This window comes from Anguilla rostrata, chromosome 9 (assembly GCF_018555375.3).
Source record: "Anguilla rostrata isolate EN2019 chromosome 9, ASM1855537v3, whole genome shotgun sequence".
NCBI lineage: Eukaryota > Metazoa > Chordata > Actinopteri > Anguilliformes > Anguillidae > Anguilla > Anguilla rostrata.
This window is the reverse complement of record NC_057941.1, coordinates 7,805,036-7,829,055: the sequence shown is the minus strand read 5'-3', so window position 1 is coordinate 7,829,055 and position 24,020 is coordinate 7,805,036. Positions and strand designations below refer to the sequence as shown.

General features: G+C 51.4%; 1 protein-coding gene across 4 annotated transcripts in view; it reads right to left on the bottom strand.

Annotated features, from left to right (window-relative positions):
- aatf (apoptosis antagonizing transcription factor) overlaps positions 1 to 24,020 on the bottom strand; it is a 39,695-nt gene extending 15,675 nt beyond the window's left edge. For all 4 annotated transcript variants that reach the window (XM_064350066.1, XM_064350068.1, XM_064350065.1 and 1 more), the window contains exons 1-9: positions 23,861 to 24,020; positions 21,995 to 22,168; positions 20,579 to 21,022; positions 20,296 to 20,433; positions 11,619 to 11,733; positions 9,712 to 9,916; positions 7,468 to 7,632; positions 5,581 to 5,664; positions 134 to 201 (exon numbers count right to left, since the gene is read on the bottom strand). In XM_064350066.1, coding sequence (XP_064206136.1) covers positions 134 to 201; positions 5,581 to 5,664; positions 7,468 to 7,632; positions 9,712 to 9,916; positions 11,619 to 11,733; positions 20,296 to 20,433; positions 20,579 to 21,022; positions 21,995 to 22,168; positions 23,861 to 23,945 — 1,478 coding nt within the window. In that variant the 5' untranslated portion in view covers positions 23,946 to 24,020. The remainder of the gene's footprint in view (positions 1 to 133; positions 202 to 5,580; positions 5,665 to 7,467; positions 7,633 to 9,711; positions 9,917 to 11,618; positions 11,734 to 20,295; positions 20,434 to 20,578; positions 21,023 to 21,994; positions 22,169 to 23,860) is intronic.

Sequence of the window (24,020 nt, the reverse complement as noted above, 5' to 3'; positions counted from 1 at the left end):
AGGACAGAGACAGAAATGGGGGATGACAGAGAGAGGGGAGGAGGGGGGACAGAGAGGAGAAAGAAAGAGAGATGGGGGACAGAGGGGGGGAGAGAGAGAGAGAGAGAGAGAGACAGAGAGAGAGACTGCTCACCTTCCCATGGCCACCTGGTCATTGGGGTCAGCGGCGCTGGTCTTCCGCTCGATGAGCTCTCTCAGGAGCTGACAGGAAGACAGGGAGAAGGGTGACGAATCAGAGCAGGAACTGGAGGAGCACCTCACGCACGGGGAAGGCGGTACGTTGTACACGGCACCGTTTGATTGGCTAGCGAATGGTATCATCCACAGCACTGAAATACATTTAATTCATATTCACATCGAAGGTTTGTGCATCCCAGCATGCATCACAGGAGTGAAAGTCCCTCCTGAATGCTGGGCTCCACAGTCACCGTCTGAAGCTTCAGTTAACTGAAGCTGGAGAGGGGATGAGACCACAGCACCACAGACTCTCAACACAGCCATGTAGAGGCTGATCGTGGGCTTGTTCTAGGCGATTTAACAGCATGCATCACACACGCACTTTACTCTCGTTAACTTTGTGGGTTCCGAGCTGTGACAGGTGTGTGTTTGTGGGGCTATGAGTGTTTTTGGGGGGGGGGGGGGGGTTTGGGCACCCCACCCGGCCCTGGGCACGGAGCGGGCACAGAGCGGGCACAGATGGCAGGGCTGAGGCCTCCGCAGGGGTCAGCAGCCACGAGGCAGGAGCCACTCTGCCAGCGAGAGACGCGCCAGGCTGCCAAGTGCCCTGAAGAGGCCATGCTGCAGAGCCTGAGCACACAGGGCACCTTGGGAGGGAGAGAGACACCCGCCCCTACAGTATCACTCTCTCTCTCTCATACACACACACACACTCTCTCTCTCTCACACACGGACACGCACACACACATATACATACACTCACACACACACACACACACACACACACACACACCCACTCTCTCTCACACACACGCACGCACACACACACACACACACACACTCTCTCTCACATACACACACACACACTCTCTCTCTCTCACACACACGCGCATGCACACACTCAAGCATGCACACACACACATATACATACACTCACACACACACACCCACTCTCTCTCACACATGCGCGCGCACACACACACATATACATACACTCACACACACACACACACACACACACACACGTGCCAGTGTCTCGTTCACACCAACATAAAGCCAGTCGTCCACCACCTGTACGTGTTTAGCACTCGGAGTGGATGGGCTGGGGTACCAAACACAATAAGGGTCCCACTATGCTCCCTGATCCAGCTAACAGCTACCAAAGACCTCACGTATTACAAGCAGACTTAAAAGCTAAAGTTAATGAGCACAACTATTTAGTTTCATGGCTGAACGTAAACAATGCGACAATATGGCAAAAGAGTAATGGTCGCTGATAGTAGCGTCAATGAAAAAAGATTTTGTCACATTACATGGACCACAGCTTTACTATTTAATTTTTGCTTCAACAAAAGAGGCAAAGGACCCATTAGCCCCTAAGCATAGCTTTAAAAAATTTTAGCAATGGTGCCAGAAATTCAGAAATTCTGCCTCTACGTAGGGCGGGGAAACACTGGATCGTATACTTTTCCCAAGCTACTGACAATAACATGAGCCAGGCCCCCAGACCCTTAGCCGTACGGCTAGGCGGCTAGCAACAACTAAGGGTTCTGAAGAAGGTCCTTTCAGCTGGACTGCTGGGTCAACAGCAAAGGGTTGGGCTATTATAGATCAAATCATTCCTCACCTCTCTTGCAAGAGCAAGAAGAAAATGTTTTAATAATTGTGCCTAACCAGTAACCACTATTTGAGTGAACATTGCAGTTTGACGCCGATTTTAATGGAAGAAAAAAAAGGGGGGAGTGGGAGGGGCAGAAAAACTTGCGGAGCCAATAGGCACTCAGCTATGCCAGTGTATCGTGATTCTGGCTCCTGGACGGCTGTAACTGTCGCGCTGCTTCTCTGGAACCGGCAGCGATGCTGAAATTTCCATGTGGTAAAAAAAAACAGAGCCTCTAAACGAGGCGGGCTCCAGGCTCCAGCAGCCAGGCCTGTAATTGCGCTCCATTACTCTGAACGAGCCCCCCCAACGCCCCCCCCGCCCCTGACACGCGCTGGCCTGATGATTAGTGAGCAGTGACCCGGCAGCATCTACAAACACATCAGCGTGGCGGGTTACAAACACGGGCCCTTATATCAGCACGCTCAACCACGAGGGGGGGGGGAGGGGGGGGGGTTTAGCTCCACCGCCACAGCACCCCCCCCCACCCGCCACCCCACACCCCCCCTGGTTAGTCAGAAGTCGCCAACGCGGCCCGGAGAACGTCGTGTTTATTATCAGCGCGACGCAGAGCGCTCTGGCGCGGGCCTGTTTATCTCGCCGATTCCCCAAAAATCTCGCTGGCAGCCCATCCGTCAGTTTATCTGCCCTGCTCCATCACCGCCACCGCCCCGCGCGGCTCGGGCGTGAGCTCCGCAATCCGCCGCGACATGACACCGCCCGCGCGGCGAAGCTGGGGAGAGCCGCTCGGCAAACACGGCGCCCCAGGCCAGAGGGCCACACAGCTGCTCGTACCCAGGGCCAGAGTTACTGCTCTCTCTCTCTCTCTCTCCCTCCCTCACAGCCCAGAGTTACTGCTCTCTCCCCCTCTCCCTCTCTCCCTCTCTCTCTCTCTCTCTCTCCCTCCCTCCCTCCCTCCCTCCCTCCCTCACTCGCACACAGAGCCCGCTGTTACTGCTCTTTCTCTCTCTCCCTCCCTCCCTATCTGTCTTTCCCTCCCTCCCTCCCTCTCTCTCTTTCTCTCTCTCCCTCCCTCCCTATGTCTCTCCCTCTCTCACAGCCCAGCATTACTGCTCTCCCTCTCACTCTTTCCCCCACTGCTCAGTGAGAGAGGAAGAGAGAGGGAGAGCCAGAGATGAAGAAACAGGGATAGCAAGGCAGTATGTGTTTTAGATGTGTCACAGCTGTGCACCACTTTACAGGGAGGGGCCTCCATCAGCACCCTGGAACTGAGCACACCGAAAGGGTGGATGGGGGGAGAGACGGTCCTGCTCGTCAGAAAAGAGAGCTTGTGAGACGAGCACCTGGAGGCCGGCGGACAGGCGATGTGACGGTAAGCAGGAGAGCTTTTGTCATGATGTCATCTCCTGCCGCTGCCCCACTGCGAAGGGTCAGAGAAATGGCTGCAGCAAAGTGCCTGTCGGGGCAGAGCCTAGCTGCCTGTCAGGGCGGAGCCTAGCTGCCTGTGAGGGAGGAGCCTAGCCGCCTGTCAGGGCTGAGCCTACCTGCCTGTCAGGGCGGAGCCTAGCTGCTTGTCAGGAATGTGCCTGGCTCTCCTGCATATAGTCACTTCACAGCAAAGAGTACACTTCCATAGATTCTACAGCTCATGCAATACAAGGGGTGAGGAGATCAGAGATTGCATCACAGGGAGGGGTGGGAACATTGGAGATTACATCGCAGGGAGGGGGTGGGGACATTGGAGATGGCATCACAGGGAGGGGCTGGGGGCATTGGAGATGGCATCACAGGGAGGGGGTGGGGGCATTGGAGATGGCATCGCAGGGAGGGGGTGGGGGGATTGGAGATGGCGTCGCAGGGAGGGGGTGGGGGCATTGGAGATGGTGTCGCAGGGAGGGGGTGGGGACATTGGAGATGGCGTCGCAGGGAGGGGGTGGGGGATTGGAGATGGCGTCGCAGGGAGGGGGTGGGGGATTGGAGATGGCGTCGCAGGGAGGGGGTGGGGGAAATGCGGGTGCGGAAGCCCGCGGGCTCAGCAGATGTCTGCCAGCGGAGCGCCGGGCGGAGCAGGGCTGCCAAACAGCGGCTAAGCGGTTAGCGGGGAGCGGCGGGACGCCGGGGCGAGCCCCCTCCCGGAGAGCCCAAACAGATGCGGGGCGCCGGGGGGGGGGGCGGCGTGCCAGAGCGGAGCGGCGGCGGCGGGGTGGCACGGCGGCGGGCGCGGGAGACGAACCCCGGCGAACGCGCGGGCGGTGGAGCGCGTCTCCCCCCCCCCAGCTCTCTGAGGACGCTAACGAGCCTCCCCCCCCCCCCCGTGCTCGCAGAGAAGGCACGGGGACAGAACCGCCAGGGGCAGGGCAGGGCCGAGCCGCGCCCGCTTTTAAACCCGCCGTCTGCAGCCGCTTCTTTAAACGAGCCCCCGCTAACGTCGCTAACGTAGCCGGAACCCCGGCCTCCAACATGGCCACCGACATCCGTTACAGGACCAGGGCAAAGAGAGAGAGAATGACCAACAGAGAGAGGAATAATAACACTTTAACACGGTGTAAACAACCGCACCTGTGCGGAGCTTCCGCTCGCGGCTCCCACAACGGGCGCCGTCGGCGTGACAACAACATGTTGCGGGGTTCCGTTAGTCCCGGGAGTTTGGCGAAGTGGCTCCTGGGAAGGCTCCCGCGCGGCTGCGCTACGTCTAAGCGGAGACGGCGTTTATGGATGGCGGTGCGAGCGGGACCGGGCGCGGGGGCGGCCCCTCGCTCGGCAGGCCTGATTTATGGCCCGCGCGCAGACTTGCTGACTGAGACGTTTCGGCGAATGCTAGCGGCGCTGCCAGGCTACGCACATTAAATTACACGCGTTATTGGTGCATAAGCACGCGCACCGAGGAGACGTCCGCTCCCCCTGAGCCCGCCCCCGCTCCCCCTGAGCCCGCCCCCGCTCCCCCCGCAGGCAGCCAGCTTTCCTGAACGGGACGCACAAGGGAGGGGGGACGGTGGCCCGCAAAGGACAAGAGGAACTGGGCCCTGAAAGCTGTCTGAAGCTCTGTCACTCCCCCTGAAAGCTGTCTGAAGCTCTGTCACTCCCCCTGAAAGGTGTCTGAAGCTTAATCACTGTCCCTGAAAGGTGTCTGACGCATTGTCACTGTCCCTGAAAGGTGTCTGATGCTCTGTCTCTATCCCTGAAAGGTATCTGACGCTCTGTCACTGCCCCTGAAAGCTGCCTGAGGTGATGTCACTGCCCCTGAAAGGTGTCTGACGCTCTGTCACTCCCCTGAAAACTGTCTGAGGCTCTGTCACTCCCCTGAAATCTGTCTGAGGCTCTGTCACTCCCCTGAAATGTGTCTGACGCTCTGTCACTGCCCCTGAAAAATGTCTGCAACACACAGCCGTGGTCATCGTTCATCAATCCCGCCCCCTTCGAGGTGGCCGCACCAATCACAGAGCGGTCCGTGCCGGTTCACCCTGAAAGCTGCAAAGCTGAAGCCATGCACTCAAGTCCCAGAGCGGTGCCCTTCAGCAGGTCTCTTAACCTGGACTCACCTTCTCCAGCTCCCTCCTGCACCGTCCAGGAGGGTAACAAGCCCACCGCAGCCAGCAATGAACTATCAGCCTGGCTATCCTGGTTACCCATCCCTGCTTTCCATTATCCATTTCTCTGTGCTCCAATTATAATCACTGAACCAAAGTATTTTGTAAGCGCTGTGATGCAGAAAAGGATGCGTATCACAGTATGACACTGAGCCTTACAGACCCACCGATAAAGCACTTCGCTGGCTGACTCACCTGGTGATAGAAATCGTCGTCATCAAAGATTTCTTCATCCAGGTCTTTGAGATGAGCGTTGGCCTTCAGTGCTACCTCCTCCGTCTGAAATGAAAAAAGGAGGCGAGGGGAAGAACAAGATGGAAGAGGAGAAAGAGGAGGAGGGAGGGGGGGGGGGGGTCCTTGTCAGTTAGAGATGGAGGAGGTGAAGTCCCACACTCCACAGCCCAGAGATACAAGCACTCTGTTCAGGATAATGTGACACAAATCCAATGTGTGTGTGTGTGTGTGTGTGTGCATGTGCATCCGAGTGTGTGTGTGATTGTGTGCGTGTCAGTGCCCTTGTGTGTGTGTGTGTGTGTGTGTGCATGAGTATCCATGTGTGTGTGTGTGTGTGTGACTGTGTGCGTGTGTGTGTGCATGAGTATCCATGTGTGTATGTGTCAGTGCCCTTGTGTGAGTGCGTGTGTGTGTGCGTGCACGAGCGTGCGTGTGAGTGCGTGTGAGTGTGTGTGTGTGTGTGTGTGTGTGTCCGTGTGTGTGTGTGTGTGTGTGCCTGCCTCTGTGTGTGTGTGTGTGTGTGTGTGTGTGTGTGTGTGTCTGCCTCTGTGTGTGTGTGGGAGGAGGAGGGGTGGGTAATATGAGCCCAGGGTACAATAAGAACAGCAGCAGGAAAATGGCGGGCGTGTAATATATCAGCCTATCGGCGAACGCCCTCGTCTTCAACCTCGCGACTCGCGCGCAAAATGGCGAGAGACACATCCGCGGAAAGCGATTACAGCGGGATTAGGGATTGGGACGAATAACCCAGTGTTTTATCAGCGAGGGCCGTGTCCTGGCAGCGCACTGCCTATATTTCAGGTTAATACAATCCAGGGGCTGCACTCCGTGGGTAGATTCAATTAAGATACAGAGCGACTTTGTTAATGTGGCTGCATCTTAATACCCCCCCCCCCCCCCGTCAGCGGCTGCCATGGATCTGACTGGGAGACCGCAGATTGTGACAGCCCCCCCGCCGCCGCCGCCGGCCCCCCGGTCCTGAGGGGGGACTCTGCTGGAGGCTCAAGTTTGCGCTATCGCAGCCTGCTGCTGCCTGCTGCGGCTAACCGCTGCGGCTAACTGCGGCTAACTGCTCACCGCGCTGAGCGAGCTGGGCTTCTGTCAGGTTCTGCTCAAAGACGAGCTGGGTTTCTATGAGCCGCGTACGGCTCTGCTTAAAGACCAGCTGGGTTTATAACAGGCACGCGAGGTTCTGCTCAAAGACGAGTATGCGAGAGCTGGTGTGGGGGCTGGCTGTAGCTTATTCTTCTGCTTAGTTCGTTTTGTAGAGGTTAGGTCAGAATAGTGTTCACTGTGTGAACTGTGTTATTGGCTAGAAATAGCTGTACAAAATAAGTATTGTACCTTACTGAACCTGTGTTTAGAAGTTGTCTATGGCCATGAAATGCACTTTTTGTACGTCGCTTTGGATAAAAGCGTCTGCCAAATGAATGTAATGTAATGTAATGTGTGCACACAAATTCCCTGATGAATGCATACTTGGAAGGACGCAGAAATCATAGTACGCACTGAAGTGAACTTATACACGTTATACTTACTACACAAGTCCTTGCTATACAAGACTACCAACAGAACTTTTAATGTAGAGGAACTTAATACTAATACAAAGGCTGGGGAACTTTTTTTTTAGTTTTTTTTTTAGTAAGGCCAACAAGCATTTTGTTTCCGAAACATACTTAAGAGGACTGTTACTAGAGATGCTGGTATGAACATTTCAGGAAGTTTGTACCCACCGGCAAGCATGGCAGTAAAAACAGGCATTTCATATGTATGCATAGTTTCCATCGCTCAAAATACATGTCCCATGATTCCCCCCGCCCCCGGCCCCGCCCCCGGCCCCGCCTCTACCTGCTCCTCTGCCGTGGCTCCGGTCGGGTCAGAGGTCGCGGGGTCAGCCCGGCCCAGGACCCGGTACTCGGACCTCTTGGTCTGGGTGCGACGGAGCAGCCTCTCCTTGTCCATGAGCACCTGCTCCACCTGCGTCAGGATGCTCCTGTCGAAGGCGGCGAAGCCCTGCGGGGGTAGAGACGGAGGCGTCCGGTCAGGCCCCTCCCGCCATCCCGCCGTCCCGACCGACGCCCACTACAGCCCGCACGAGCAGTCGAACCCGCCTCATACCCGCACAGAGCAACGCGCAACTGATTCAACACTTCCCACATTTCATTACAGGCAAACATTCGGACAGAGGCAAGACAGCACAGTGTACTATTAAGAAAAACTGTGTCGAAGTCATGTGACGGTCATGACAACATGGCATCATGTATGATGTACTACTGAAGTCATTCATGATCTAGCGTTTAAAACGACTGCCTGGGGTGACTTTGAGGAACACAAAAAGGACGGAGGACGGAGTGTGGCACAGTGGGTAAGGAACTGGGCTTGTAACCGAAAGGTCGCAGGTTCGATTCCCGGGTAAGGACACTGCCGTTGTACCCTTGAGCAAGGTACTTAACCTGCATTGCTTCAGTATCTATCCAGCTGTATAAATGGATACAATGTAAAATGCTGTGTAAAAAGTTGTGTAAGTCGCTCTGGATAAGAGCTCAAAATATGTTTTTTGGATCTGCTAAATGCCTGTAATGTAATGTAACAAAAAAGCTGCAGACTCAATGGCGCCCGTCACACCAGCAAGGCTGGAGTTATAATAGCATTCGCTAACGGCTCTGTAGCCTTAAGCTCAGGGAATCCGCGCCGCCCGCTAGGCACAGCCCCTCAGCGTTGTAGAACAGGCATTAGAGGCCGTCCCGAGTGAGAGAGACAGGAGCAGGGAAAGGCAAAGCCTTCGGTCAAAGTCCTTCGGCAAAAAGTAAAAAGTGTCTTTTTTTTTTTCCCCCAGAGGGGCACGGAGCAGACAATCCCATCTCCGGGAACAGAGAAGATCAAAGGGGAATTAAGCAGGAAGAGCTCGCTCCATGCTAATATGGCGCCAGCCTCCAGCTGCGTGCTCCGCGCTGATATTTCTGTGTCGAGCGTGGCTTCAGCGCAGTGTAGCGACGCCCTGAAAGAAACACAGTGCGCTCCCCAATCCTCGAGAACAGGGACAAAGCCTCTAAACCACAAAGACTTCATTTCCTCAGAATAAGGGGGAAAAAAAGCCCCTATTCGTGCTTCCAGAAGATTTGCCCTGGTCTTGGGAGCTCCCTCTATTTCCGGCACAGCAGGTAGAGACTGTACCTGCGAGCTGGTGTGGGTAAGAGAGTCAGTGTAAACAGGATCGGGTGTAGAGCTGATTTAGAGTTCATATGAGTAAGAGATCCGGTACAGATTTTTATTGGAAACTGCAGCTCGAGTGGAGCGCACCCATGCAAGCGCTTGTTCGGCCAATCAGATCGATAGATGCAAAGCGGAATCCATTCTCTGACCGATCTCAGCTTATTGCTGAAGGACCAACACAAGGGGATCCACTAAGTCCACATTAGAGCACAGGAAGAGGATATCTAACAATTAATGGTTGGATGGAAATGGAAGAAAACCAAAAAAAACTCCACTTTTGAGGTAAAACAAATACAAATATTTGGTAGCACACCAGGCAACCAATAATGCGTGATTTACTGGCCTGGATGGAAAACTGGTCAGTGGGGCCACCAGACAGAGCCCTGAGCTAGAGAGCTGGTGTAGGTCAGAGAAATGGTATAGGTAAGGGAGATGGTGTAGGTTAGAGAAATGGTATAGGTAAGGGAGATGGTGTAGGTTAGAGAAATGTTTTAGACCAGAGAGATGGTATAGGTTAGAGATAATGTAGGTTAGAAAGAAGATAGGTCAGAAAGACGGTATAGGTTAGAGAGAAGGTGTAAGTTAGAGAGATGGTGTAGGTTAGAGGGAAGGTATAGGTCAGAGAGATGGTATAGGTCACAGAGATGGTATAGGTAAGGGAGATGGTGTAGGTTAGAGGGAAGGTGTAAGTTAGAGAGATGGTGTAGGTTAGAGGGAAGGTATAGGTCAGAGAGATGGTATAGGTAAGGGAGATGGTACAGGTAAGGGAGATGGTGTAGGTTAGAGGGAAGGTATAAGTCAGAGAGATGGTATAGGTAAGGGAGATGGTGTAGGTTAGTCAGATCGTATAGCTGAGAGCGCAGGAGAGCTGGGCTGTACCTTGCCCATTTTCCCCATGGACAGACGGGTCTTGTCGTGCCATTTCTGCAGAGTGGCGTCACGGTAGGGCTGGTAGGCAGCGAAGCGCTTGGCCATGAATTCGGGGTACTCCGACATTTCCAGCTTGCGTTTCGGGGGCCTTTTCTCCTCGTCCTGGTCCAGGTCCTCCTCTTCCTCCTGATCGCTTTTCACTTCTTCATCCTCACTGCCACAAAAGACACTGGGAGTTACAGGCAGGGGAGGCAATGCACGTGAACACACACACACACACACACACACACACACACACACACACACACGCGCGCGCGCACACACACAAACGCGCACACATGCACGCACACGCACACAGACACAAACACACACACACAAACAAGCATGCACACATCTAAGTGTGCACACATATAAACGTGTACACACACACACACACAGGTCTAAACAACTCAATCAGCTCATGTGTAGTGTGTTCTGGAGCACGATGGTAGCAATGCATCACTTCAGTGGGTGCCATACATTGATCTGGCTGAGGTGAGCTTGCCCACCTCAGAAAAAAGAACACTGAGATCAAGAGAATCTCTGTACATAGCGCAATGTTCAGTTCTGATGCTCTGAGGGAAAAGACGTTGGGATCAATCTGCTACAGTCTCTTCCTGAAGGGCTTTGTGGAGGAAAGAAACCCACATTATAAAAGGGGTCGTCTAAATCCTGAATGCTGATTGGCTGAGACCACACTCTACAGTAATTGTAAATTCGATACAGCAACAGCCAATCAAACGGGCTGTTTCAGTAGTCCATGTAATGCTTTAGAACGCGGGACATTTCAAAATCTGCGTTTACGCAAACCTGCGTTCCGATAAAAATAACTATTTCTGCTACATGCTAACTCACAATAAAAGCACATAAAATTTGCCATTCATAATTTTACTAAGACAACTGTTACAGAAGCGGGATATAATAGCCGGACTAGCATGACGAAATAAGACACGCAATGTTTTGGCGTTCAGATCAAAACAAATTTCTGAAACACGTTACATTTAAAAACCCGAGGAGTAGATTGTTTTAACTTACTCATGTCGCACAAGGTAGCTTAAACATGACATCTTGCTTTCAAATTTTCATTCAAATTCAAAAGGCTGCATAAACGTTATGGTCAATAAACAACACATCGGTCAGACACCGAGAGATGATTGGCTCAAAGAAACAGAAAGAAACGGGAGTAATTATTTTGCTGTGGTTCAAGTCTGGGTCACTGCCCGTTCCAATCTTAAAAAAAAAAAAAAAAGTCTCGGAATATCAGTGTTTACAGAACGCATTTATTTTTGTCACGCGTTTTGCCTTTTTTTTTCTGCGTAGCAAAACCATGGAATCCAGCGTTAGCGTGACCGCCGCCGCCGTTTGCGACACTCCGAGCGCTCCAGCCCTAAATTACAAACAATATTTCAGAAACGCATAACGCCGCGTCATCAATCATTTCTGCACGCCGCAGCGCGTCTTGCGGCACGAGGGGCCGTGCGTCGCGCGTCGCCTAGCAACGCCCCCGCAGCCGTGATGATATTCACGATGCAGCCCGGCCTCCTGTGCTGTACGGCTCAAATACGCGCGTCCTTCAGAACTGACGGAGTCGTATCGGCATGTCAGCTAGACAGTGCCACTGTAGCAGGAAAATGGACGCACTGTGCGACATCTCCAGTAAACGCTGAAATTTCTTCACAAGCTTACCCTATCAGAAAAGACCGCACCGACATCAGAAACTGAGTTAACTGAGTGGGGGTGGATCTAAGCAGCCCCTGTGTGCTGTGGCCATGCGAGGAAGAGGAAGCAGCGTGTTAGATGTGCTTTAATTAGAGGTGCCGTTTTCCACGGGACCCTCGTTAACCTGGGCGAGGAGCGGGGAGAGAGAGGGGCCTCACCTGTGGGGCCCCGGGGCCCGGCCCAGCGCGACGGCCCGGGTCTCCGGGGTCTGGTGCAGGAGCACGTCCTGCAGCTCCAGGAGGGACCTCTGCAGGGCCTTCAGGGCCTTGTGACCTGAGAGCAAACACACACACGTCCAGGGGGGATGAGATGAGAGAGACCGTCTCCCAGCACAACAAGCAGGGGGAGCAGGGAGAGAGGGAGAGAGGGGGGGAGAAACCGAGAGAACTGAGAGATACAGAGAGAGGGAGGGAGGGAGAGAGAGAGAGAGAGGGAGAGAAAGGGATGGAGGGAGGGGAGGAGAGGGACAGAGACAGAGGGAATTAGAGGGAGGGAGAGAGGGAAGGAGAGGGAGAGAGATAGGGTGGGAGTGTGAGAGTGTGTGAGCGAGAAAGTGTGAGACAGTGTGAGAGAGGCCCAGAGAGAGAGAAAATGAGACAGATATGGGGAAAGAGAAGAACGATGCAAACTGGGGGACAATAACAGAAAAAAACATAAAGTAAGAAAAACAGGAAAAGGAAAGAAAGAGGGTGGTGAGAGCGAGGGTGGGGGGGGGGGTAAACGACTCGCAGGTACACGGCAGATCGTCAGACTTCGCTCTGCCGCAGAAATCACCTCAGCAGGTAGTAATGTGGGCGCCACGGAAACACACGTCTCCGTCAGCGTGAAAGCTGGCTGCACATGCTCACGGGGGCGGCGGGGTGCTGCAGGGGGGCCGTGCGGTGTCACTGCTCACGGGGGGGCCAGCGGGGGTGTCACTGCTCACGGGGGGGCCTGCGGGGGAGTCACTGCTCCGGCGGGGGGGGGGGGGGGGTAGGGGGGTCAGCAAGGACAGCTTCCGCCCGGGGTGGCGGACGAAAGAAAGCGACCCGCGTCTAACCGGAACCCCCTTTTTTTACACCCCAGTCAAAGACGAAAGGGAAGGAGAGAGGAATTCATTTTAAAAAAAAACGTGACTCCTCCGAACGGCGGCCCTAATCCGACAGATTAATGGCAGGGCGTGAAATCCGCCGTTTACGTCGACAAAAGTTACACGTTTGGGGAGGGGCGCGGGGGGGCGCTGGGGGGGCGGGCGGATTACGCCTCGGGGCCCTAATGCGGGAATAATTTGATGTCGCTGCCAATCTGCCGCGCCGGCAGAATCCGGCTCAGCTTCTCATTTCCGACGAGTTTTAGAGCCGAGCGCCAGTTCTCCGGCGTTCCTTACACCCCCACCACCCCCCACCCCGCCCTGCTCCTCCTGCCCTGGCGGGGTCTACAGTGATTCACCACCGTAAACGCACTCAGTAAATCAGCGAGATAGGTAAAGACCTGCCAGATCTCAGAATGCAACAGTCTGAAGCGCTCGCACAGACGTACTTATTCTTGAGATAGAGTATGACCTTATTCAGAGTAGACTGAAGAGTGCACACCAGGGAGTTTTGGGGAATTTGGTTGGATGGATCTGAATGGGAATAAATAGATAGGATACATAGCCAAAAACACAGGGCGTGTCAGATCAACTGTTTGGTACATTGATAAGAAGCAAGAAACACACTGGTGAGCTCAGCAATAGCAAACAGCCTGGTTGACCACGGAAGACCACTGTGGTGGATGACCGAAGAACTCTTTCAATTGTGCATAAAAGCCCCTTTTCAACCCTCGAAAAGATCAAGAACACCCTCCAGGATGTAGGCAACAAGGCTTAGATGTGTGAAAGACTAAAATAAAGAGAAGATTAAACCTGCACAACCTTATATGGTTCATTGCAAGACGCAAACCACAGGTAAGCCTCAAGAACTTCCAGGTCAGAGTTTGATTTTAAAAAATACATTTAAAAAACTGTAGAGTCCAGGAACAAATGCTTATAAACAGACAAGTTGAGCATTAACCTGTACCAAAGCGATGGAAAGAGATAAATGTGGAGAATTAAAGGAACTGCTCATGATCCAAAGCACACCCTTATCTGTGAAACAAGGTGGAGGCGTTGTCTCTGCTTGGGCGCGTATGGGCACTGGAGCTGGCTCACTTGTCTTTATCGATGATGTGACTGCTGATGGCAGCAGCAGGACGAATGCTGAAGAGTACAGAAACATCTCATCTGCTCAGATCCAACCAAATGGCTCAGAATTCGTTTGATCTTGCAGAAGGACAATGACGCCAAACACACCACTAAAGCAACCAAGGAGTGTTTCAGTGCACCCGGCCAGAATCCAACTGAACGTGCTTTTCATATACAGAAGACAAAACTGAAGGCAAAAATCCCCCCAAAACAAGCAGGAGCTGAAGATGGCTGCAGGAGGGGCCTGGCAGAGCATCACCAGAGAAGATCACCCAGAATCAGGTGATGTCTATGGATCACTACATGGTCACTGGATATGGGTGTAAATACCCCCTCCATTAAATCTGACAGTCTGCACTTCAACCTCTTATTCATTGTCATTTCATTTACAACAAAACAGAGCCAAAACAAAAAACTGTGTCACTCTCCAAATACCTATGGACTGCACTGTGTGTGTGTGTGTGTGTGCGTGCGCGTGTCCATTCATGCTTGTGTGCGTATGTGTGTGTGTTTGTGTATACATAAAGAATAAGAAGCAGGCATATTACCGATCTTGCTTTGTCCAACTTTAATCAACTGTACACTGGTACACCATCCCCCCCCCCCCACCCCACACCTTCATACCCCCCCTTCACAATAATGTTCTGTTTAGAATTCAGGAGACGGGCTCCACATCACTCATTCGCTGTATTTCTTTCCACTGCAATAAATATGCAAATGAGGAGCGGCCAGTCACTGGCAGTCTCAAGATCAGCTCACCAGCGTTAGGGGAAAAAAAGGGATGGGGGGGGGGGGGGACAAACGCCATTAATTGCCTGTGGCCGGAGGAATCCTATTACGTGCGGCTGTTGATTATGAAAGCGGGGGGTGGGGGGGGGGGAGAAAAACACACACACACACACACACACACACGCAAAAACACAAAAGATTATTGTGCTGCTGGCAGACTTCCAGGCCCATGATGGCAAAATACAGAGGAGCAAAAGGAGGCCCCCAAATTATCGAGCCCGAACAGCAGCGTGATCCTTAACACCACACCGCTGAGCGTGGGGAGGGGGGGTGGGGTGGGGGGGGGGCAGAGCTGGAGGATCCCGGGACACCGGCGACCCCAGAGGCAGACCACCGGAGCGGAGGAGGACTTTGGGCTGCTGAATACACGCCTGGCGCCCCACAGGAGCACAGCTGGGTCTGCAGATGTGACACCAGGCTGCAGGGAGACCGGGCCGTCCAGCAGAGAGATATACAACCCTGCATCTGGCAACGCAGATCAACCACCCTGCATCTGGCAACGCAGACCAACCACCCTGCATCTGGCAACGCAGACCAACCACCCTGCATCTGGCAACGCAGACCAACCACCCTGCATCTGGCAACGCAGACCAACCACCCTGCATCTGGCAACGCAGACCAACCACCCTGCATCTGGCAACGCAGACCAACCACCCTGCATCTGGCAACACAAACCAACCACCCTGCATCTGGCAACAGCAGCACAAAGCACTGGCACAACCAACCACCCCACCAACACCAACACACATACAACACAAACACACCATCTCAACACAAACACACACACGCACAACAGACCACACACTGCACTGGCACAACACAGACACACACATACAAGCACACACACACACACACACACACAACCACACACAATCACACACAATCACTCACAGCCACACACACTCACTCACACAAGCGCACGCACATACACACTCACTCACTCACACAAACGCATGCACACACACGCACAAACACACCTACACACTCATAACACAGACACACACACAAGTGTGCGCACACACACGTACACACACAGACATGCACACGCAGAGAGACACACCACAAACACACACACCACACATACCATATAAATAAAAAATAAAAATTTGACTTAATCAGCAGACTGCTGGAGCAGGCTCATTTTTCCCATTTAGTGCAGGACGTTCCTGTAATTCTCAGCCGATACACTTGAGGGGTGAGCGATTCCCCAAGACGCAGTTCCACCTAAAAAAAACCCAGTTCCCTTCCCACAATTCTCTTCAATCAGCCCCCACAGCTAGGCGGGCACGGAGGCCCCCTGTTCCCCCGCTAGCACTGCGCTAACAGCTATACGTTCGGTAGCCTTGGGTTCCCTCTGAGCCAGTCATCGATTCCCATTCCATTCACCGTTAACTGACCCGAAAACCCCTCTCCCCTGTACAGCTGGAACCCCACTGGCTCCCAGAGTTCAGGTTCCAGGTGATTTTTTGTACACGTTCTGTAGCCGCAGCAGAGCAAAGCATGGAGCTGACAGGCTGCGCGCTTACACACATGAGGAGGGTGGGGAGAGACTGGCATGCCGATGGAGTCGGGGGGGGGGGGTTTGGAGTCTGCTTCTTGTTTGGAAAACTGCAGTCTTTGGCCCCAAGTCATGGTCTAGATGGTCAGTCTGGGAAGGAGACACCGCCCCACCCTGATTCCAATTCCCCTCTTCAATATCTTCCCCCTCTATCTACCAGCGATGTGAACGACACACGTTTCTGACTGTCCACTAGCTGCTGTCTGAAAAGGGCGATTACCGACAAATCTTTTTTTTTTTTTAAACGGTTTTATGTCAGATATCGCTAATGAAAACACGCCACTACTTGAATCAGTTCAGATCACAAGATTAAAACATTTAACAAATAAATAGTAGGCATTGCCACACTTTTTCCAGAATGATAGTATGCCTCTTTGTTCACTGTGCAGCTAAACGCATGACCCAATCTACAAGTGGCAAGTTATAAACACGTCGGTCTCAGTGCTGCACAGATGGTTATCACAACACTGTCGGACTGTGGATAAAACGGCACAGAGAGAAGAGGCTGTTTCACTACATTCACGTCCAGCTGTGATGGCTTTTCCCGCAACGGCACATCGCACGGGATATTCGGGCTCACCAAATGCCCCAAAACCCTTCGCCCTCTACCATCCTTACGGGGAGCGTGTCTTTCGTTACCATTTTAGCAATTACCATCTGCCGTGGTTTCGGCTGGACAGCGGTCACACTGATGAGGTCTCACTGCGAAGTTGAAGGCTTGTTCGCTGTGACCCCTTGGCCTCAGATGTTTGGTTCTCAGGAGGGTTGCCATCATAGGTGCTTGCTGTGTGGCATGCGAATTTGGCAGCAAACAATTTGCCCCGATCAGTGTTTTCATTGAGCTTTTCAAAGTCATTCCACACGGCACTCGTTTGCCATTGATGGTAAGTAATGTTAAAGTTAATGACAACCAGCCCCGCCCAACCCCCTCCATTACCCGTTTAGAGCAGTAGCCTAGGTAACATTTGGTGATCTTTTAACGGTTTTTATTTCGATCGAAAATCATTTCAATTTAATATTCTGCATGCGGGCTCGCGGCTGACAATCGAGTGTTCACATCCCTACCATCTACCACATAGTCCACTGTACTAAAAAACACCCTTCCATGTTAATTCTAGTGATAGAGGATCATGTGATGATTGACGAATCGAACCCTTTTCTTCGTTTGCACTCATCGCTCAAAAATGCAAACTGTGAAGTAAACGCGTGCTGCTACTCCAGGTTCGAGGGCGAAGGCCAGCGTAGCAGACTGTGCCAGCTTGCGCCAGGCTCCCGCTCGTGCCAGCCCTGGGCCCGACTGTGCCGCGGAGAAGACTGGCCTGTGCCCAGTCATCATGTATTCATAGGTAGGGAACTGGGCTGGTCAGTGGAGACCAGAGGAGCCGAAGCACAAGGCCGCTCAGTGTGGCACTAGCACACGTGCAACGACTCTGCTCAGCAAACACAAGCCCATGCCCTGCTAGGAGCTCCCTGAACTGGAGAGAGAGAGAGAGAGAGAGAGAGAGAGAGAGAGAGGAGGAGTGGGACAGGTCAGGGGCGAGCCGGGATCCAGCTGACGGAATGTGGAATAGCCAAGCGGAACGATGCTGTTACGTTTCCATCGCTCAGTAACCGAAGAACACGATTGGTCAGAAGCCTTGCAATGCAAGCGAACAAAAAAAACAAGGGGCCGATTTTCACGACCGCTTCATTCCGGCGAAATCAGACGGGCCCTTCCTCCCGCGCGGCGTCGACGTGCTACTTCCACCGTCGGAACGAGGATCGGGTGTCAAAATGTTTTTTTGTTTTGTGTTTGCAAAGAAATTTTCTTCATTTGGAGGCAGAGGAACATCACAGCTGGCAGGAATAAGCCCTCGCTGTAACTAAACCAGAACAAACAAGAGACAAAGGCGGGCGAATAAAACGCACTCGGGTAAAAAAATATTCAACTTCAGCTCAGCTTTTTCTCCCAGACCTTTCATCTCACATAAATTACGGCGGCCGACCGCGGCGAGCAGCCTAATTAACTCCGGCGCTATACACAAAAGGAAATGCCGGGTGACAAATGGGAGCCGGGCCTGAAAGCTGCCAGGTCTGCAAAACATTTTCTACTTCAATTTATAAGCAATTTCGCAGTAAATCACCCGGCAGAACTGGCCACTTTGAGGAAGCCGCCGCCGCCGCGCCGCGGAAGAGGGGGAAAAAAGCCGCAGTATTTCAAAAAAACGAAGAGCGGAGGAGAGGCCGCGCGGCGGGGGGAGAGGAGGAGAGGAGAGAGGAGGAGAGAGGAGAGAGGAGGAGCGGAGAGGGGAGGGACCGGCGCGAACCGGAGACGCGAGGGAGGCGCGGTGGAGTGACGTTAGCGGAACTCCGCCCCGCAGGAGCGCGCGTCCCGCTCCCATCCTAATGGACCGGGCTGGCGGAGGAGGAGGAGGAGGAGGAGGAGGACGGGTCCGGTGGAGGCGGGAGCCCTGGTTCGAGCACGTGCCGGTCGGGTCGGGCCGCGCAGTCAGAGACGAACGCGCGGCGGGCGGCGGACGGCGGACGACGAGCGAACGGGAGCGCCGCCGATCAATTCGCCCTATCAGGCTCAATGTGATAGAGGCCCCCCCCCCCAGCCTCTTGACTCGGCTCACGCAGACGGAGAACAACAAAAACAAATCAGGGCTCTCCAGGCCCGCTGTTGTGGTTTTATCCAGCCAAACAGGCGTCCGAGCGGCCTTCTCCGAGCTTTCCAGGGCCACTTCACAATTAATCAGCGCCCGGGAAGCGCGCGCATGCAGATGTGATCGCCGAGTGGCCCCGCTAAGGGCTCTCCTCCCTCAGACAGCTGGTAATTTCAATAAACAATCACGGCGGCGCAAAACAAACTGCGCAAATCGCGCGCGCTTCGGCTCGAGAGGGGCTCCGGCTGCCCACCTCATCTGCACTTTTTCAGGTACGACAGCCGCATGTGTGATAACAACAGCTAATCCCTTTAAATGTGCAGGAAAAAAAATTTCGATAAAATAAACAAAAACAAAAATTTGTTTTGTTTTTTTTTTTTTGTTTGGGTGCGATGACCTCCCTGGGTCGTGTCAAACAGTGACACCGAGTGGCTGGTTTGAGTAACTGCGGAAAACAACAAAGGACATGAGGCCAACAAGACTCTCTCTCTCTCTCTCTTGCAGGGTAGCTGCTGGTATCCACGTCTATACTCAACATAAAAATAAGGATTGTAATTCTAAATTCACTTTGCCATTCATCTGTCCTGACAGGAACAATTTTCAGAGTAAGTCATACTCCAAATAAATGTGCTGCATTATAATATTTGGCAGAGATTAAAAAAGGGAGGAAGAAATTGCAGCCTAATTAATTATGTCCTGCCTTTGTTTCCAATTAATTTCATGCCTACGCTGTGTCATGAGGTTACCACAGGGACTACAGAGCTGCGGTCTGAGGGTGTCTGGAATATACTGAATATAAATCACACATCACACTTTGCCCTCAATCCTAACATATAAACACATACCTTAAGATCAGCATCCATAGGGTCCCAAGTGGCATTGGTCGAATTACAACCAGACCCAGGTGCCATTTCAGCCATGAATGCCAAACATCTCATATATGCCCGTATATATACATCCATATGAATAACTCATAAATTCTGTTCTATTAAAAAACGTACCCGCTCCCCAGCTCCACTGCCCCCACATACAAACACGCAGACGCTCAACAACCACCAACTTCATTTGCTTCAAAATCCATAACCTCACTTGTGGATTTAATTCAAGCTACTCGTTTTGCAAAGTGCCACAGATCCATTGGTTTGCGTTAAAGGAACTGAATAAAAACCCTGCTTGGCTGCACCAGTACAAGGCTACATTAATGGGCCTGGATTCTTATATTATAGTAGCCTCACCCCGATTTGCCCCCATGAATACTCCCCTGCCCCTGTCACTGAGTGCGGCATCAGGGGCAGAAGCAGCACACCAGAGGAACCAAGCGTTCTAGCCCAGTTTCACCCTGTCAATCATACATAGACAGCTGAATTTCTACCAGAGAGGAGCATTTATTCATATATCAATATCCCTAATTAGCAAATAACCCATGTCTAGGCCCAGTTCATTTTCTCTGTGAATGGAACAGGATGGAAGACGACCACGATAGGTGTAACTCGTGTTACTCTGAATAAGGAATTGTAAAGCTGTGCATTAGCTCAAAACCCAGAGCAGACATATTTGTTTGGTAACTGAGGTCATTAGGAAATAGAGGGAATACAAAGCAGTGCAGGTCAGAGAAACAGATTTCTATGGTCTTTTCTACTCACTGTTCTTCAGTGCTCCTGCGAACTCTGGCCCGCCCCTCCTCTTGAACTCTGGGAAGGCAAGCGGCTGGGGAAGCTGATTGGCTGTCAGCAGAGCTTTCTGAAGTTTGATTCGTCCTTCCAGCAGCTGGTCCCACAGAGCTGCGAAAAACAGAATGGTTATCAATTCTAAGGATCATCACTATAGCAAAGTAATGCCAGGAGTTCTAGCCATGCCTCTCAAGACTAATAAATTAAGCTATTTTAAATTTTTAAAAATTTTAAATTTTAAAATGAAAATACCCACCGAGTTGATTTTTCACCGCCTTCCCTTTTTCCACCTCATCACTGACTTTTTCTTTTGAAAACGTCAGCACAGCACCCTCATCGTCATCCTGCATCTTCTCCTCGTCATCGTCTTCCTCACTCCCATCTTCATCCTCCTCGCTTTCTCCGTCCTCTTCCTCAGAGTCCTCCGTCCCCTCCTCCTCCTCCTCACTCTCTCCGAGATCGTCCATCCCCTCGGTCAGCTTGAAGAGGTCAGCCTCGGCGGGAAAGCCAATGTCGGTCCCCTTCATCTTCCTCACCAGCGTCTTCATCCGAGCTATGCCTTCCTCATCGCTTTCAGCACTTCTGCCCTCATCTCCATCTTCCTCTTCCGCCGACAGGTCCCTGCCTTCATCAAGCTGCTCTTCATCTTCAACATCATCCTCTTCGTCAATTTCCTCTTCTTCGTCATCCTCTTCATCTCCTGCATGACAGAAAGAACGGTAATCCCTCTGTGAGTATCATGGTCTGCTCTGCAGTTCATCTACACCTATACTAGTACACTCAAAAGCAAGAAAAGCATGGATTGTGAATGATGAACTATAGCCTATGTACAGTAGCAACAGAGCCAATTAAAAATGCAGACCACCACAGAAAAGCAAGAACAGATGTGCAGATCAACATTTGCAGAAACCATGATTAAATATCAGTTCAAATCAACTGTCTGATCAAGTCAAACATTCATTATTACTGGCGATTGACTTGTAAATCTGCTTTAATCCAAACACCTACCTTCTGTGGGGGAACAGGGATTTCTTTAACAGCCCTACTGTGTTTATTTGAGCAGAAACATGCAAACAAACAAGCAAAGCTGACATTACTAGATGATTAAGCGGTATGGGAATTTCCTTGCCCACAGCAAGCCCTGCAATTGGACAAAATTCAATTCTGCAGATAATATATATCAGAAGCTGATTTATGAAAATGTTTAATATATTAATCATTCACTATTCGTCCAACAAAGCACGTAGCAGTGTGCATGAGTGTAAGCAAAGATTCATTCTTAATGCAGAGAAACTTTTTAATCTGTGGAGGCACACAAAAACAGTGCAGAACTGGATATAGACCATTTTGGATGTATCAGAATAGCAAACGTTTTTCTCAATTATGAAGGGGCCAAGAGAATGTCTAGGGCGAGCTGCCAGCGTATTAGCCTTGAAGCACAGCCAATCAGAGCAGACGCTGCACACCCACCAAGGGGCAGGGTTCTCTGCGTCTTCCATTTGGTTTCCAACTGACACATCTATCCACGATTACAAGTCACGCAATGTAATTCGCTCGATCACAACAGTGGAGATCAGAAAGTCACCCACATCCGCCAAGTGAGGAACACCTACATAAAAAAGGTCCCTTTTATGTCTCCCTGATCGATGCAATATGCGGCCGCTCGACTCACCGGAACCCTCCGAGTCCTGCTGCAGCTGCTTTCGCGACGTCGCCTTTCCCAGGTACCGGCGGTCCGTTTCGGACAGAGGAGCGGACGCGTGCGCGCGCAGCCTGCTGACAGCCGCGCCTTCGTCATCATCATCCTCGCCCTCGTCAAACTTCTCTATTAGCTTAGCGTTGGTCTCTGAGAGGATGGGAACATGGAGAGAAAACAATGAGAGAACTACGCACACGGGGTAAGGAAGTCCCGGGATTGGTTGAGGGACTGGATAAATATCAAATGATGACGTGTAATGGTGTGCGTTACAGTTCCTTTCGCGGACACAAATCGTTTGAATCGGTTCCCTAAAAGGATTCGTTCACGGATTCGTCCACCTGTTCCTTCAATGCTCTCTTTTAGAATCCCGGGAACAACGGCAAGAGTCATGCAGTGACTGGTTCAACTTCAGACTCGCTCTCGTTCACCGACTCCAGCTCACAGCAAACGAGAGTCGTGCAGGGACTTCAGACTCATTCTTCAGGAACAAGAAAGTCGTGCAGTGAATGAATACTCGAGGTGGATGCAAAGAAAACCCGCCTCGATCGTGCAGGCTGAGCCAGGCTCGTCCCCGAACCGGATCGGTGAAGAACTGCTCCGAAATAAGTCACCTAGGCCTATCCTACGACCTTCACAGCTGAATTCCTACAGCACATCGTTGTTATACACTTCGGATGTTTTCGCAACATTTAACCTTAATCAAAAAATAAATATATCTGGGCATGTTTTTCTGCAATTTATTAATGTAAGATTTATTCGCAAATAGGTGGTTCATCTAACAATTAGATGGACCACCTAACAGGCGAAGCTAGATCTATTGATGGCCAACCAGTGAGGTAGACTAGCTAGTTAGTTGGCCAGGCAGGATGAAGCCTGAATTTAGATTTTAAATGTATCGTCAGCTAGACTAGTTTGGTAGGTAGATAAAATTAGGCATCGAAAAATGGGTTTAGATCCCAAGTGTAAGGTCACCGAAAACATACTGACTTCGACTGAGTGCAAACCAACCATGTGCGGTATGACGTCACGTGAAAACAATCAATAGATAAATATAAAAATAGATGAGGAGGAAGACGACCTCAGGTCTAAACTATTACACTATTTCTCAAATACTGGCCCGGCTACTGAACCAGGCCCCTCACATGAGAAACTTGACATTCGAATTACAGAGCTTACATCTTACAAGCCTAGCAATGCACCCTACAACTCACTTCTAAAAGCGCACAAAGGATTAACTAAATGTATGCATTTACTGGGTTTAATCGCTTTACAGAGAGATACTTTATTCTGTACAGGAAATCCAATTCTGAAATTAGACTGATAAGACCTCCCATACTTAGACATTAGCGTCGCCGCATGCACAAACTGAGCACTGCCTACATCACTAATCACATTCAGTCGTTTTAAATAAATATGAATTACAAACTTCGACCACATTCATATATATTTGTTTATAATTAACTGTGACGAGCGTTCTCGTCGGCGAGCCGGCTAACCTCAACTGATAGCGTTATGCATGTGATGAAACCCAACGATGCTACCACGTTATTCACGAATTACCGTTTCACTACATGCGAATTAAAATTCACGCACAAGTGAAATGAAATGCACGGGTGAGTTTAGGTGGTCTATTAGGTGGTATGAACAAAATGAAACTATTATTTATGACTCTAAAACCGAGAAATTGTTTTCTTTACAAAGTTAGTAGGGTAACTTATCGATACCGCGTTTCTTGAAAGGTTTTCCACACGTAGGGTCGTTAGAGATTAAACAAACGTACCAAGACAAAAAAGATAACTTTTGTCTATTATGAGAAAGAGCAACGTCTACACGCGATACCTTCATCCTGGTCATCCTCAGGGTCTGCAAATTTCGGTAATGGGTTTAATAAATCCTCGAGCTCTTGTGATATGGAGGTAGCCATCTTGGCATAACTGGAAACGTTTCTTCGCCTGAAAACACATGGTAGGTAGTCGCACAATACGTCATCAAGAAGCGC